General features: G+C 49.3%; 1 protein-coding gene and 1 long non-coding RNA gene across 2 annotated transcripts in view; both read right to left on the bottom strand.

The window, feature by feature from the left end:
- The window catches only part of LOC110255709, a 29,359-nt gene extending 21,470 nt beyond the window's left edge, over window positions 1-7,889 (bottom strand). Inside the window, exon 1 of the long non-coding RNA XR_002336409.1 lies at window positions 7,624-7,889. This is a non-coding gene — a long non-coding RNA (uncharacterized LOC110255709). The remainder of the gene's footprint in view (window positions 1-7,623) is intronic.
- On the bottom strand, window positions 9,595-16,654 carry GJD4 (gap junction protein delta 4). Its single transcript, XM_003130802.4, has 2 exons — window positions 13,201-16,654; window positions 9,595-10,961 (listed from the first exon to the last, which is right to left on the bottom strand). The coding sequence occupies exons 1-2, from the start codon at window positions 13,262-13,264 to the stop codon at window positions 9,865-9,867; spliced, it is 1,161 nt and encodes a 386-aa protein (XP_003130850.2). The 5' UTR covers window positions 13,265-16,654; the 3' UTR covers window positions 9,595-9,864.

Raw genomic sequence — 17,458 nt, 5'->3', positions numbered from 1 at the left:
CACGCCCACAGCCTGCAGACGTGGGGCCGGGATTGAAGCCCCACCACAGCAGCGACAACACCAGAGCCTTCATCTGCTGAGCTACCAGGGAACTCACCAAACTCCACTTCCGAGGTCACATCTCTGACTTGTCTGCCTCTCTCTTTAGTTACATTGGGTTGACCCGCATAATTCAGGAAGAGAGATAATCCCATCTCAAGATCCTTAACTCAATTATATTTGCAAAGTCCTTTTTGCTATACAAGGTAACATATTTACAAATTCCAGGAATTAGGACATGGACACCTTGGGGGGGGCATTATTAAAACAGAAGTTGATAGTAAAGATTTGTTACAGCCAAACAAAAGGCATCATTTCATAGCATCACTCGGATTAGAAAGAGAGTATAGAGCTGTAGACACTTTGTGGAGTGAACACTACATGTGTTAAAGCTTTATCTTGGGAGGTACTTCCATTATTCCTGCATAGGTTGGAGAGAATGTATCTACCAATTCTTATGGCAGTGTCTTACCTACACATGTCACTAACCAAAGCAAATCATGGGGCCATATTACACCCCAAAGGGCTCCAGGACATAAACATGCCCAGAAATATTTATTGAATGGCCTTAGCAACCCTCACAGCTTTCCCACAGACAACTCACCATAGGTAAGTCTGCCTTCTCCTGAAAGAAGGGAAGCCGAATACAGAAAGAACTAGACCAAGCAGAATTTCTGCGTTCTTACCCTAGTTTTTATTAGCCTATAATCTCATCCCTGTTTCTGGCCTCCACTTTCCTCATCCATGAAATGAGAATAATAATTATTGTGTGACCCTGCCTTTTTTTCTCCCCCCCCCCTTTTTTAAACTGAGGTATAACTGACAAACTATCGCATCTGCCCTTTCATATGAAGGAAATGCCTTCAGAGAAACAAATGAAATGACTGAGAAAAAAAAATGTATGTTTTAAATCTCTATTTACAAAAAAAAAGAAGAAGAAGGAAATTCAAGATCATATACTCCTCAACGAGATGCTGGTGACTTGTAATGGTTAGAGTCAGTGCTTTAACCCACTCAGAAGAAAATTTCTGGAGTTCCCATTGTGGCTCAGTGGGTTACGAACCCGACTAGTATCCATGAGGGTGCAGGTTCGATCCCTGGCCTCACTCAGGGGCTTAAGGATCCGGCATTGCTGAAAGCTGTGGCATCGTTGCAGATGCAGCTCCGATCTGGTGCCACTGTGGCTGTGGCGTAGGCCGGCCGATGCAGCTCCAATGCAACCCCTGGCCTGGGAACGTCCATATGTTGCACATGTGGCCCAAATAAATTAATTAATTACTTTAAAAAAATAAGAAGAGAGAGTTTCTATTATTTTTTAAATTGTATGCTTTTCTGAAAATCCACCCATTCAGCCTATGTCTGTTGAGCACCGACTATGCAGAGAACTGGGGGTTTCACTTGCGCGTCTCTGTGAACCGCCAAGACGTGGGAGGAAATTCAAAGCGCCATGTTCAACTGTGGACACTTTCTTCATGTGAAACTCACCGGGGAAAACCAACTCCCAGTAGAGCTAGACAGCGAGAAGAATAAAGGAGGGAGAAAAAAATAGAGAAGAAAGTTTACCAGAGGAAAAGTTTGGAGGAAGCAAAAAAAAAAAAAAAAAAAAAAAAGTTTCACCAGAGTTGCAGCAAAACGCTGCAGACCCGTTAGCAATTTACTTCCATCCCCAGTCCCCACATTGGAGACTTGGAGTTCCATGCGCTGGAAAACCTTACCCTTCATAACTTTTATGCCGGAAAGTTGGATTTCATATGAAGGAAATGACTAAGTCTGAAATGCTCTAGGTTTAAAATGACTCACATGCTCTTCAGATTAACAGAACCTAACGCTGTATTATGATTTCTAAATTTGCACTTCAAAATTCTCCGAGGATTTAGGCGTCTGAGACCAAAGATTGGATTTTTCCAAATCACACAGAAGCTTTTTAATCCAAGTTTAGTCTAATTAAAGGATGAATGGGGTGAATTCCATGACTTTCCAGCACAGTCATGTTGTGCCAACTCAAGAAGGATTAGTGCAAGACTAACACCGAGGTTTCCAAGTTCAACAAAGTGAGGGTGGGTCTGCAGGAAAGGTCAACGACACTTTTCCAGACCCCTAAAGTGACTGCTGTAGTTTTACTGGAAGCTGTTCGTTAACTTGCGTGAGACATGTCAAGTTAACAACAAAAGGTGTGAATTCTATTTGGAGTAGCAACAGTGTGGTTTCCTAGAACAATCAAGACTGACACAGCCTCGATGCCTTTCTACCCCTGGTTCCACACAATTCTCGGGGTCCATATTTTGCCTCCAAATCTCCCATCACCTCCCCCACTAGATCAGAGCCTATCCAGAGGCAACCTGCTGGGCTAGGGGTCAGGCACCCACATGGGAAGTAGGGGCAGTGTGTGTTTAGGTCCCTTCTACCCTCCTCCTTGGTGACGTCCATGTGTCCTTCTCAGGTACCGAGTTCCTTCCTGCATCCTCATATTCACAGTGACCTTCCTCGTAAGTCTCTTCACCAACCAAACCCAACAAGATGCCAAAGAAAAGAGTAGAGAGTACATTCCCCATCTCAACCAGAATGTCTACAAAGTAGACAAAAATATAAAAGGACAGGATGCTTTCTGACCCTAATGAATAACAATTAAGAAACATTGGTGTTAGACATGCATGCGAGGTTATGGCAACATTCATCGGGGAGATCTAGCTGGACAAGTTCTCCCAGTGCCCCCAAGGAGACACATACCCTCCCTACCTTGGGCTGGCTCAAGGGAGTCTTTTTTGGACCTCTCTTGGCTCCACTTAGAGATCTGGCGTTAGCGACAGATCTGTCAGCCCTCAGACCTCTTTGACATACACACACAGAGGCGGGTCTCCATTCCTCCACCTTCCCAAATGCCCAAGGCCACCCGGCTCCACCCTTCACATCCAACCCCACGTGCTGTTACCCAGCCGCACTCTGAGGAGGCCTTACACGCTGCCCCTGGTCCTCTGCAGGGGTTTGCCCGGATCCCCTGAACTGGAGATTAGCAACCACCATGAAAAAGGCTTTGGAGTGATGATGGTAAAGGCGACCCAAGATCTTGGGGGGAAGAAACCTCGAGGCGAAGGCTGATACGTTAAACGAAACACGGAACAAAGAAATAGACGATTTAAAGATTAAACAAGCAGAGAAACCATAGGCACCCATCTCCCACCAGGGCGTCCTTTTTGGTGGAAGCTCCTCAGTACCCGGCCAGGGTCTCATCCCTCTTCCTCATTCCCCAGTCCCACCAATCGGCACCGCCTCAAGACAGTGCCTCAGCATCCCTGCTTCCAAGTGTGCATGGGTCTGGGGGCTTAAACTAGATGGGGCAGAAGTGCCTGGGGACAGGGCAAGACCAGTTCTTAATCAGGACAGCTGGGAGCCACAGGCTGAAAAACACAGACTTGTGTTTTCGTGTGTAGTCTGGATTGAAATTTATTCCAGAAAGGCAACTTCTTCAAGCATGGAGGGAAATCATGATTAAAATAATTACATCATGGAAAGCATTTAAACATACCTAACTGGGAGTGCCCATTGTGGCGCAGTGAAAACAAATCCCACTGGTAACCATGAGGATGCGGGTTCGATCCCTGGCCTTGCTCAGTGGGTTATGGATCTGGCACTGCTGTGAGCTGTGGTGTAGGTTGCAGATGCGGCTCGGATCCCGCTTTGCTGTGGCTGTGGTGTATGCTGGCAGCTACAGCTCTGATTCAGCCCCTAACCTGGGAACCTCCATATGCCGCGGGAACAGCCCTAAACATAAAAAATAAATAAATAAATAAATAAATACACCTAACTGGTCAAGTTCTTTTTAAACCTGGCCCAACTTATCAATCTTATTGGATTTAAATTCCCTAATAAGAAAGGATGACTATGTTACAAAGTGGTTAATTACGAAAACGTAACTAACGAGCATCCCTGTGACTCAGGTCCATGCCCAAGGGCAATTCACCCGCAGACTTAGTGGGGGCTCAGACACGCCATCTACTTGGAGAGAGCACCCCCAAGGTCCGACAAGGCACAGAGGGAAGTGGCGTCTTCAAGGCTAGCGTTTAAATTCAAGCCATGAAATTATGGTAACTTCACAGAGAGTGTGCGAGGAGTCAACCTGGCTTCCTGTTGGTCGAGAATGTACACGCGCTCTTTGGATCTGTTAACCTCCTAGAGCGCCTACACTACCGAGAACATACCGAGAGGGGAACCGCTTTGTGGACAATAACCCCCTCTGTCTGCCTGCCTTCAAGAATGAAGAGAACTCGGGAGTTCCCATCGTGGTGCAGTGGTTAACGAATCCGACTAGGAACCATGAGATTGTGGGTTCGACCCCTGCCCTCACTCAGTGGGTTAAGGATCCGGCGTTGCCGTGAGCTGTGGTGTGGGTCGCAGATGTGGCTCGGATCCCACGTTGCTGTGGCTCTGATGTAGGCTGGTGGCTACAGCTCCAATTAGATCCCTAGCCTGGGAACCTCCATATGCCACAGGAGTGGCCCAAGAAATGGCAAAAAGACAAAAAAAAAAAAAAAAAAAAAAAAAGAATGAGGAGAACTGGAGTTCCCGTTGTGGCTCAGAGGGTTAAGAACACAATATACTCTCTGTGAAGATGTAGGTTCCATCCCTGGCCTCTCAGTGAGTTAAGGATCTGGCATTGCCATGGCTGTGGTGTAGCCCCCAGCAGCAGCTCCGAATCGACCCCTTACCTGGGGGCTTCCATATGCCACAGGTAAGGCCATAAAAAGCCAAAAAAAAAAAAAAAAAAAGGACATAATGTCTTCTTCTATATATCTTACTTCCGAAAGATGACTTCCTTTTTTTTTTTTTTTTTTTTACAGATGGGGAAACAAAAGCAAAGAAAAGCCCTCAGCTAGTGGGAGAGTGGAAACATTTCCCTGTCTTTTCACTGTCTCTGTGAAGGCCCACTCTGGGCACAGAACAAAATCTAAAGGACCTGCTTTAGCTTAAGGCCAATCCCACATACCACCTCCATAAAATTACTGAATTTTCATTTCGGAAGGAAATGGCACCAGATATACTCAGTGCAAACTTTAATAATGCCTGAGGCTTTTTTCAAATCAAATTCCAGGTGAGGAATTCCCATCATGGCTCAGTGGTTAACGACTAGGAACCATGAGGATGTGGGTTCAATCCCTGGTCTCACTCAATGGGTTAAAGATCCAGTGTTGCCATGAGCTGTGGAGTAGGTCACAGACGTGGCTTGGATCCCACATTGCTGTGGCTGTGGTGTAGGCCGGCGGCTGTAGCTCCCATTGGACCCCTAACCTGGGAACCTTCATAAGCCATGGATGCGGCCCTAAAAAGAGCAAAAAAAAAATCCCAGGTGAGGAAGACCAATTTATAGACATGTAATTGCTTCTCAAATACTCTTTCTGAGATCAAAAGCACTTTGACCTTCTAAAGACCAAGAAAAGGAGAACAAGTCCTTAAACATAAAAGAACACATCACTTTATAAGCCAAGGAGGGGAACCTCTTGCCCCTTGGTAGACACCTTATTTGACGAGTTACAGCTGGAAGGGTATTCTTGTAGCTGTTTGGTCAACAGCTGGAAGGGGGAATCTTAAATGCAGGGAGATACTGGCATCTGTTGGCACTGCCACCTCCCAGCTTCCTGGGCAGTCACACCAGAGGGTCTGCAGGACACCGCCCACCCCCAGTTCCACCTCCGTCGGTCTTGGTTGTCATCTGTTATTATGAATCCACATCTCAGGCCAAACATTTGCAGTTTGCAACCTGCAAACATGAAAAAGCCAGGGAAAGGGGCAACCACTGTAACAAAAATAGAGTAGAAATAAGAGGCATCGGAGTTCCTGTTGTGGCTCAGGGAAACGAATCTGACTGGCATCCATGAGGACGCAAGTTCAATCCCTGGCCTCGATCAGTGGGTTAAGGATCCGGTGTTGCCATGAGCCACGGTGTAGGTCAGGGAAACGGCTCGGATCTCACGTTGCTATGGCTGTGGTATAGGCTGGTGGCTACAGCTCTAACTGGACCCCTACCTAGCCTGGGAACGTCCCTACACCAAAGGTGCGGTCCTAAAAGACAAAAAAGAAAAAGAAAAAGCAATAAGAGGCCCACCTCAACCCCAAAAGGATGAATCACTGTCTTGTTAGACACACTCCTTCCCAGGAGGCCAGAGTGCCCATGATTTCTCCACTAGCCCTCACTTCTCACCCCTGTTTTCCAAAGTTAGCCTAACACAACTCCCAGATCTGCTGCCGAGACTTCTTAAATCCTGCTTTTTCTGGGCAGAGATAAGCAAGAAAGAAGCAGAGCAAAAGTGGTCCAGATGTACCACCTGAAATAAAATATTGCTTCAGTGCTTAGAAATAGCACACCCGAAATATGGTCCAAGAGAGGCCTCTGCTGGTCAGAAAGGGTGTGGGAAGGAGGTCAAGAGCATCCTTGGGTCTGTGGACATCTTCCGCCACGTGCAAATGCTCTATCATCACAAATTCCTGGAGAGATCAGTTTAGAGTGATCTGTCAAGCATGGACAATCCCATAGTGCAGGACACACCTTACACACCTTACACACAACTGTGTCCTCTGGGGGTGGGGGGCGTCCACTTCCACGATCTCGCCTGAATGGCACAACAAGCCCACGAAGTCAGGCAGTCCTGACACGACGCCCCTTTCAGTGCTGAGAAAATCCAAGTTCACAGGAACTGGAGGAATTGTTTGAACGGAACAATGGCCTTTAGCTAGAACTCTTCCCACTGGTTTGCTGGCCTCTCAGGTGAGAAGCTGGCTTGTTTTCTGGTTTAGGGTTTTTGCTTTAGCCTCATAGAAGGAAGTGAAAGCGAGAGCTGAAACACCAAGTGCAGAGCTGATGCTTGATAAACACTGGTTTATCAATATAGTTCCGCTGATTTGAAATTTCATTTCCCAGCCTATGGGTAAAGCAACAAGCACTTGCCAGAGGAAGGGAGGGGGGCTGTGCAGAGAGGAACCTGCTCAGGGACCCGGGGGTTTGGGGGGGTACTGACAGGGGGTCTGGGAAGTGGACGGCAGCCAGCCAGCGGCCAGCAGCACAGTCTGCACAACCTAGAGTCTACACAGCCACAGTCTACACAGCCACTCCCATCTTTAAACATGCCCGCTCCTCTGCACTCCACCTGTTTCCCCCCGAAATCTCTCTTGGCATTTGACTTTTAATTTCCTGCATTCTCCATGAACTCATTTCATCAGCTCCTGAGAAAACACAGTCACTTCTTTCAGCTCAGTTTTCTGCCGCTCACATCTCCCTCTCCGGTCACAGACCAAAGGAGCAAGTTCCCGGAGGAAGGGACTGGCGGTCCGACGGACAGGAAGGAAGAAAATGCATATTCCCCTGCTTCAAATCAAGGAGGGGAGAGACATCTGTGTCCTTTCGAGGGAACATTTCTCCCACGGAACAACCCAAATACAGCTGGCAGGGCTGACAGCCTGGGCCACTGGGTGAGGGGTGGGAGGCCTGTCCACAGCAGGAGGGGACGCGGGCAGGTCTGTGCCTGAGAACCAGGTGGCCCCTCTCTCACAGCAAAGCCCGCCTCCTCCTCCCTTCCTGCCAGAAACCAGACTCACGCTCAGAAAATTCGAAGGAAGTTCTCACAGCAGATTGCAACATCCTACAAAAAAAAAAAAAATAGAGTCGCATTTATTAATTCCATAAATAATCCCTCTCTTGGCAGAGCACGAGCATAATCTCACTGGTCCCCACTTCGCTCTCCTGAGCATCTGTCTGGGTCCCACCAGCTGATTCCCCCGCAGAAAGAACACCAACCGAGAAAGGTTTCTGGAAAACCTCTCTCTCTCTCTCTCTTTTTTTTTTTTTTTTTTTTTTTTAACTCCTTCAAATCCATGGTTGGTTGAATCTGTGGCTGGAACCCTTGGATGCAGGGGTGGGGGTGGGGGAGGCGGCTCTGTAACTAGGCTGCCCTTACCAGCTTTCCAAGCAGTTAGGACCCAGTTCTAACCAGCTATTCCGGTGGCCTCTTCAGACCTGGCCTCGGAACCGTCTTGTCCTTGCCACAGCAATCTTGGCACCATGGGTGGAAGATGGTAGAGCCACAGGGTGGAAGGAGCCCTGAGTCACCACCCGGAGGAAAGCTACCCATCAATCAGGAAACTTCTGTGTTCAATGTCCAAGATTGGGGCGACCTGTTAGAGCAGCTACAGTTACCAAAAGCCCCGCTGCCTCTGCCTGGGGCAGGAGTGACTCAGTAACGCTCTGTGGGAGGGGTACAAGCCCGTGAGCCAGCTCGCGTTCACCCAGGGCGCCGAAGATGCAGAGAACCACGCTGAAATCATGCAATTTCCTACTTCTTTTACCTTTTGGATACAGTCTGAGATACTCCCCGCCCCCCAATGATTAGAAAAGACCTTTAAAGGCTTCAAAACCTGGGTTACAAAGCAGGGGAGAAGTCCACTGGCTTGTGTGAGAGGAAGGAGAGGAGGAGTCACCCCCCATCTGCGTGTTCTGGCGAGGTGGTCACTGCTGACACAGCCACGCACACTGCAGAATGCTCGAGGCCACTTCTGCAACTTTGCTCCTCACAGCACAGGGTCACCATGCAGGGCCACCCCAGGTCTGTCCCCACAGCCTCTGCCACCGCTTAGCAGGAGGAAAAGTCATTGGATTGAGGGGCAAATGAAAGAGACAAGAGTGGGAGAGAGATTTACGGCATGCGTTAAAGACAGGTACTTTCATTCAAAGGGCTTTACACCCAAAAACAATTTTTGGATGATTTTTTTAAAGTTTTAACCAATGGCTTCGACACCATGCAGGCAAATCAAGGAGGACGTCACCCCCAGCCTGGCAGGTATTTCACGGTCAAAGTCATCTTTAGAACAGTCAAAAGGGCCCGCTGGTTCCCTGGAGCCTCGCTTCACTTTCCTAACTATTTGCTCATTTGAAGTTCCTCTTCCTCGGCATGGGGTTTTGGAGACCAGTGGCTCTCTGTGCATTCTGCAAGGACACCCAGTGGCTCGGCCTCACCCCCTGACAAAGATGAGCAGGTCTATCCTGTTTTTCTCTGCGTGGTAGATAAAGGCTGCCCTGAAGCTCTAACAGACTCACGCTCTAACCTGGCAGCAGCTGGACCAGAACCAGGGGAGCAGAGGGGAGCCCCCAGAGAGGTGAGGCAGTTGTGTCTCCAGGGTTCCCCCACCCCAGAGCATCAGCCACAGACCGGGAGGCTGGAACACCTGCAGGGGTCTCAAGGGCTCCCCTGAGATGGCACGACCCTTAGGGCAGCCCTGACTGCATGACTCTCAAGGTCACACATAGAGCTGGGACTGGAAGACGCAGACAACTCTACGCCTGCCGTCAGCCGCCAGAGTGCTCCCGCTGCTCAGTGAGGACAGCGGCTCAGCCCACAGAGCCACCGATCCTCAGCAAGCCAGCAGGCCACCCCTCACCCTGTGCACCTCGCATCCACCTGCAATAACAACCGGACACACCCACCCCCACAAAAGACCCGATTTTTTTCAGCCGTATTTTCTGCATTTGTGGTTTCTTCTAAACACGGTGAGGTAGGAAGCGTGACACTACAATGCAGTCAGCATTCACTTTATTAAAAGGGTTTGGGGAAAACAAATATGCCTCTCTGGACAACATGCCTAATAGATGCCCTTATCAGCTAAGCAGAAAAACAAACCAAAACCAAAACAAACAAAAAACCCTCAGAATAATTCATCAGCAAATCTCCAAATATGAATGAGCTCTGTGAATGCAAGAGAACGTGCTTTTTATGAAGCACATAGGGCAGTAACGTGAGACAAAAGAACCAGAGCACTGCAACCTCGGGACCTGACGCTCGGTCGCTAATCCTCCGAGCCCCCATCCGCTTTTGAACACCACGCGCAGTTTTCCGTAGAAGGCGTTATCCAACTTAAATTTGCGGGGCGCTGCATCAGAGCCTCTGGCCAAGCCTGTCCCGCCAGCGGGCCTTTCTGCGGATCCCTTTTTCTCTCCGGACCGGACGCGGGCGGCTCACACCCACTCGGACTTGCCGGGGCCCGGGAGCCTGGCGCGCGACGCGCAGGGGCGCTCCTCCCACCCCGGGGCCGCCGCTCCGGGCCCGGCCACCGGCGGCTGGTCGCTGACGGAGGACAGCGCGTCGCTCTCGTCCTCCCCAGGCAGCTCCCGGCGCCCCCGCGCGGCAGGCTCCGCCGCCGGACTGTGCGCCCCCCGCCCTCCGCTGCGCAGGCCCCGGCGAGCGCGCAGCCCCGCGCCCTCGTGCGCCCCGCGTCCCTCCCGCGCCCCGTCCTCCGGCCCCTGAGGCGGCCTCCTCCCGGCCAGGGCTGGGCTGGGTCGTCCGCGCGTGTCCATCGCGCGCTGCAGAGCAGGTCCGTGACACTGAGCAGGAAGGACAGCGCGCAGACCGCCCAGACGAAGAGCATCAGGATGGACTTCTCTGTGGGCCGCGAGACGTAGCAGTCCACCACGCCGGTGCAAGGAGGATGCGTGCACGAAAATCTCTTAGGGACCAAGAATCCGAAGAGGAGGTAGTGCAGGGCACCGAAAGCTGCCTCCGTCAGCGTCCGGAGGCAGAGGTGGGCCGTGTAGCCCGAGGAGAAGTCCGGCACCGTCAGGCAGCGCCTGGCCCCGGAGGTCAGGTCAAGGGGGTCGGCGTCCTCTGGGCCATTATCCGGCCCGCGGGGTCCCCGCACCGCCACCTCGGCTCCTTTGTGCAGCACGTAGACACTGAAGATGGCGAAGGGAAGGAGGACAGCCACGCTCTGGATCAGCCAGAACCGCAGGTGGGACACGGGGGCGAAGATGTCATAGCAAACGTTGGCGCATCCCGGCTGCAGCGTGTTGCACACGAACCTCTCCTGCTCATCCTGGTAGACGGGCGACCCGGCCAGGATGAGCACCGCCATCCTCAGCAGAACCATGAAGATCAGCCAGACCTTCCCTACAAAGAGGAAGCAGGAAGGGCACTATCACAGCCAGACAGACACATCTCCAGGGGCAACCGTTTTCAGTCCTTACTGGGGCTGAGGCCAGAACACGAAGTGCACCAGCATGTGGTTGAGTCACAGCGACAGGATCAGCCACTTAGCTCATCGGACAAACACCTAAGGAGCATTTGCAGTGTCCCACGCGGTGCTGACTTAGGTTCATCTCAGAGATACTTCGGATTCAGGTCCATACCGCAGATTCGGGTCTAGACCACCCCAAAGAATGAGTCGCACAGATTTCCTTAGTTTCCCCGTGCATACAAAAGTTACATTTACATGATACCTTCGTCTATTGAGTGTGCACAAGCATTATAAAAAGTGTACTTGGAGTTCCCGTCGTGGCGCAGTGGTTAACGAATCCGACTAGGAACCATGAGGTTGTGGGTTCGATCCCTGCCCTTGCTCAGTGGGTTAAGGATCCAGTGTTGCCGTGAGCTGTGGTGTGGGTTGCAGATGCGGCTCGGATCCCACGTTGCTGTGGCTCTGGCGTAGGCCGGTGGCTACAGCTCCGATTTGACCCCTAACCTGGGAATCTCCATATGCTGCTGGAGCGGCCCAAGAAATAGCAAATAAATAAATAATTAATTAATTAATTTAAAAATAAAAAAATAAAATAAAAGTGTACATACCTTAAATTAATAATACTTGGTTGCTAAAAATTCAGCCAGTGGTAGCAACAACATGGAAAATCATCGACTACAATTCACCAGAATATAGTAACAATGCAAAAGCTTGAAATAGTGTGAGAATTATCCAAATGTGACATAGAAACTTGAAGTGAGCAAATGCTGTTGGAAAAAGGATGCCGGCAGACTTGCTGGAGGCACAGTTGCCACAAATGTTCAATTCATAAAAAAAAAAAAAAAAATGCAGTATCGGTGAAATAAAACGAGGTGTGTCTGTACTTGTTTATAAAACGCTTTGAAATTAGTGGATTTAAAGAAGCATAGATTCGAAAATGTTTGATCTGGTTTGGCTAGTTCAGACCTTGGGTAATGTCTCCTGAACTGAAAGGTCTAAAAAGAGAGTTGGGCTGATGTAAATAAGGTCTTCCTCTTAAAAGAATGAGCCTTTTCAAGGATGTTAGTGCATTCCTGTAACTGTGTATAGCAAACACAAGCTGCTGAGTTTCATGAGTGTTCTCTACAGTAACAGTCCACATGATCTTTGTGTAATTGCAGAGCTTGTATTAATGTTGCTTGCTGGGCCTTTAAATCAGATTTCTTAGAACATTCCATTTTGAAGACTCTTCAAGAATTCAGAATTCCTTTCCCCCTATTCCAGCTATTACGAACTGAGGTTTGTCCTTCTTCAATTAACCATGAATAAATGAGGCCAACCTAGAGATCAAGATAAATTCCAAGTCCTGTTTTCATGTCAGGAGTCAGCTATTTTGGAATATGTTCAAGATCCCATCAAAAGAACTTGTAAATATGTTGTTTTCTGATGAGAAATTGTCATCTGCTATCAGAAAAACTAAACTTTACTATGAATCAAGGCAGTTAAACTCTAGGATTGTGTGACCATTACCTGATTAAGTCATTAACTCAAACTTTTAAAACAGGTTGACTTTGTTTAAAAAGCAGTGAATAAAAAAAATATCAACCACTTCATGGTCATATTTTAATCCTTTCCTCGATTCCTTTACTGGGATACCCATACCTCTCTGAAAATTTAACTTGGCTACATCAAATTCAGAAAACTTCATTACTTTCTTTGTTTAAAAAAAAAAAACAAACTACAATTGAGATTTGGTTCAAAGTGCACGAGAGAATTTACTAATCTTTACGAATTAAGCTTCAAGGATACACCCTAAAAAGATGAACGAAAAGCTTCCCCCCCCCCAGGATTGAAGCGTTTTAATGTTCTGTGGGTGACTTATAAGATTAATGTCATAATCATGTGGCTACATGCGGGGGCATGCATTTCTCTTAACTTTGACTGTATTGTTCCTTTTCCTGGCAATGTCACCAGAGAAGACTTACACAAACACACCCCTTCCACCTGCTCGGCCCCCAAATATGAGCAAGAAGCGGTCCCTTGAGAGAAACATCGCTCACTCCCAAGACGTCCTTAAATGATGGTGGAGCCTCCTTAAGTGATGGAGAACCAGAGGGAAGCTGGAGCCCAGGTCTGACTCCGGGGGAGGACCAGGAAAAGCAACCCAGCTCTGCGGGAGATCGCGCTACTCACCCACGATGGTCACGTTGCAGTTTAAGGTAATGACGAGGAAGCCCAGCAGGTCTGGCTGGTCCATGCTTCCAGGGAGTCCCAGACTCAAGGCTGCTGGAGCCTGTGTTTTCCAAGGAGGTGGGGAATCTTCTCAGGAATAAATGTATCTTAGCTACAAAGGACTTGCAGGTGAAAGCGATGGGAAAGCGAGGCTGGTTCTTCTGACGCCCAGTCGAGACGGCCCCGAGCTGTTTGAGGCAAAGCCTTCCTGACAACTGCAGTGACCAGGGGCCAGCAGGAGCCGTCTCTGTCGTGGCTATTCTTACCCTCTTGGGACATTCCAGGCCCCTGGCAGTGCTCACGTGTCTCCACCAGGAGAGCCCACGCTTCAGGACAGAATAGAAACTACGTTTCGCCCAAGAAAGAAAAGTTTTCTTAACCAGCCAAGTCACCATCTACTCTGTGATGGAGGAGTTTCCCCCTTGAAAGCATTTCCGTAACCACTTCACTTGTGAAAGAAGTGCTAAAATGGCCACGTTTAATCTGTTCTGTGGAGCCTAAGCCACCATAACTCGAGCCCAAAGGATCTGGTCCTGAGTTCTGAACTCTCACACCGTGGGTACCAGCATGAATCTGCCCCTGGGATGCGTGTCCCCACATTGGGCCGTGACAGTCACCCCGTGGCTCTTTCCTGTCTGGGTTAGTGACAAGAACCCTTCACTCAGAGACAAAGGACCTGGGTGCAGAACTGGGGGCAGCCACCTGGTCCTCGGGGAGTCACTGGATCTTCCCTGTAGCCTCGTCTTGCAGTAGAGTTTGTGGGAGACAGACGTGAAATGATATGGTTAAGAGCACCCAGCCTGAGAGCTCCCACTGTGGTGCAACGGGAGTCGTGGCATCTTGGCAGCTCTGGAATGCAGGTTCGATCCCTGACCTGGCACAGTGGGATAAGGATCCGGTGTTGCCACAGCTGCGGCTTAGGTCAAAACTGTGGCTCAGATCTGCTCCCTGACCTGGGGACTCCATATGCCACAGGGCAGCCAAAAAATAATAATAATACTAAAAGGACATCCGGCATGGAGGGGGTGTGCAAAACTTGAACCAGTGGCATTTCAGTCCCTTACGGCCCCAGACACCTTCGTGGGTATGCCTCCTTTTGTTATGTCCTGGCCCTGTCGAGCCCGGGTGCTGCGGCCATTGAATCAGCCTAACAAATGTCGGTTAAACTCCTCATAAAATATCACCGTCTGGACGTGCCGACATCAATCACAGTTGCATCAAATCCCCTCATGGCTGCCACCTTTCTATCTGGGAAGAGCCCATCCCGCAAGGCTGGAGGTCTGTCATCAGGACGGAATTCGTGAACTTGAAAAGGAATCATTTCAATTTTCCACGACAGCTCTCTTGACATTTCCTATCTTTTCTCCATTTCTGATCTATTCTTGACTTTCGTAATAACCCTAGAAAGATTCCCAGAGGAGGAACACAACAAAGCTGCTTTCATCTTCACCCACGTGACACTCTGCCACCCACAGAAAACATTTTGACCCCTTAGAAAGGAACAGTAGTTTTGCTATATTTTAGTCAAATGCTTTGACGTGAACAATGAAATTTAGAGAAATTGCAGTCACGTTAAAATATGGGACTAGTAGTTCAAGGGATCAAGTATAAAAATAAAAGAAAATATCTTTATTTCCTAATAGATATTGGCTATTAAAATATGCTTAAAATAAAAAAAAAACCAGGCTATTGACTTAAACTTGAAATACCAGAAAAGCCATTACTGAATTTTGCTGTATGATCTACGCAGGCTGTTCTGAATGGGGAGTAAATTAGACTATTGTAACCTTGAGCAAATCACTAGAGCTTCTCATGCCTCAGTCTTCTCATCAGTGAAGCAGGAAAAAAAAAAAAAAAATGTGCCCATCACCTACACAGAGTGGCTGTGACATGCAACATGAAAGTGCAGATGTGAAAATGGCTTAACAATATGAAGTATGACGCCTGTGAGTGGCTGGTGCATCTCTGGGTCTGCTCCTCAGGGCTCCCACCCTCAGCTTTTCCTTCGCCCCAGAGCGTCTTCTCCATCTCCCTGCCCTCCCTCCTCCTAGTCCACCCCGTCCCCATTCTCTGTCTTCCTCTCCCTCCTGCTGGGAGGCATTTTTGCTTTTTCCAGGAAATTCTAACCCAGGTGGCTGCCAGAAGCAGGACGGGGGACGGACAGGAGGGGGAGGTAGCCAGAGCATCAAACACGTGCCTCCCTCTCCGTTATCCCAGAATCGATGGGGAGCTTTCCATTCGTGTGTCTGCGGGGTGGGGGAGACCTGGGGGAGCTCTGCGCTCAGCCCAGGGGGAAAGAAAGCCAGCGGGAGTCAGGGACATGATTTTTCCTTTTCTCCTTCCCTTTTCTGCACTTACTTCTGAGGGGTTCACCTATCCACAAGACAGCACAGACGGGTCCCCAAGGGGAACGCAACCCCACAAATTCCATTGTCCCCAAGGGGAACACCCCCCCCAAATTCCATTCTCCAGAGACTTGGTGATTCATGCAAATTTGGAAATGGATGTCACCTTAAAATCCGTTGAGCCCACCTTCCTAATCTCACAGGTGGAAATGAAAGGTGTGGCCCCGACTACCTGGCCTCAGGAGAGAGCTTACGTGATATTTGCGATTCATGTCCTGGCCAAAAAGAATTTTTTTTCTTTTTTTGGCCACCCTGTGGCATATGGAATTCCCAGGCCGGGGATGAGATCCGAGCCAAAGTTTCGACCTACACCATAGCTGCAGCAACGCCAGACCCTTTAACCCCCTGTGCCGGGCCGGGGACTGAACCTTCGTCCTGGCACTGCAGAGACACCGCCAATCACGTTGTGCCACAGTGGGAACCCCATGGCCAGAAAAGTCAGACCCATGAAACATCAAAAGCACGAAGAAGTTTTCTACCATCCAGAATGTTAAAGAAATACAGTTCTTAGCAGAAATACCTGCATAGTTACCTGCATGGCACAATGTTAGCCCTTTGAGTATTTGAAATTGCCTTATTTTAACCTTTTCATGGAAATCTTTCTAAGGCACCACTGGAATCTAAGCAGACGGGGCCAGAGGGACTATACGGGAAGGAGAGATAGCCAGGTACCAGCGGTCACTCAGAATCCAGCTTTCCTGTGAAGAAAACACAAGCCCACCCCAGCTTGCTTTTTGGCCCCAGGTGTTGGGCAGGAAGTCAGAAGAGCCTTCCTGAGAGCTGCGGTCTGAATGTGTGTGTCCGCCCCCCCCCCATTCATATGTTGAAATCCCACTCCACCGAGGTGATGGTATTAGAAGGTGGGATCTTTGGGGGTGATTTATGGACTTAGTGCCCTGTTATTTTATTTATTTATTTCTTAGGGCCGCATCTGCAGCATATGGAGGTTCCCAGGCTAGGGGTGGAATCAGAGCTGTAGCCTCGGATCTATGCCACAGCCACAGCAACGCCAGATCTGAGCTAAGTCTGAGACCTACACCACAGCTCACGGCAACGCTGGATCCTTAACCCACGGATAGAGGCCAGGGATCAAACCTGCATCCTCGTGGATATTAGTTGGATTGGTTTCCACTGCGCCATGAAGGGAACTCCTGAGAAATGAATATCTATGGTGCCTCAGCCATCTAGTGTCCAGCATGTTGTTGTAGCAGCCAGAATGGAATAAGACACTGTGGTCTCAGCTGAAATGAAAGCCATCACCCAGGCAGGAGGGAGGCGCCCTCTTACTGTTACTGTTACTGTTGATGTGCTCTGACTTAAGGATGCCTCTTAAATATTATTAATCACGTGATGAACACAGTTCGTTCAGTCTCCACTGAGCACCTGCTTGGTCTCAGCACTGTTCTTGGCACCGGGGAAATGGCAGAGAATGAGAGAGATGGCCTCCCTCGTTGAACCTGCATCCCGGTGGAAAACACCAACAAGAAACAAGAGAGGTATTTTCAGCAAAGTGAATTCCTCACCAGATGGTGGGAAGTGCCAGGGAGGAGAATATAGCCGAGAGGCAAAGAGTGGATGCCCAGGAGGGTGAGGCGGCCAGGCAGCCCCCTAGGGAGGACACATTTGCACAAAGACGGAGGCAGGGAGGAGTTCCCTGGTGGTGCAACGGGTTAAGGATCCAACATGATCACTGCTGGGGCACAGGTTCCATCCCTGGCCAGGAACTTCTGCATGCCTCGGGTGCAGCCAAAAAAACAAAAACAAAAAAAAAGTGGAAGCAGGGGAGGGAGTCACAAGCTCTTCCTCGAAACTTC

This window comes from Sus scrofa, chromosome 10 (assembly GCF_000003025.6).
Source record: "Sus scrofa isolate TJ Tabasco breed Duroc chromosome 10, Sscrofa11.1, whole genome shotgun sequence".
NCBI classification, from domain to species: domain Eukaryota; kingdom Metazoa; phylum Chordata; class Mammalia; order Artiodactyla; family Suidae; genus Sus; species Sus scrofa.
This window is presented reverse-complemented; position numbering and strand designations above follow the sequence as displayed.

Bases quoted from the DNA above. Each gene is read 5' to 3' on its own strand.
- GJD4 (XM_003130802.4), bottom strand. From the start codon at position 13,264: ATGGACCAGCCAGACCTGCTGGGCTTCCTCGTCATTACCTTAAACTGC. The intron at 10,962-13,200 runs GTGAGTAGCGCG...TCCTCTTTGTAG, and splicing joins CTGCAACGTGACCATCGTGG to GGAAGGTCTGGCTGATCTTC.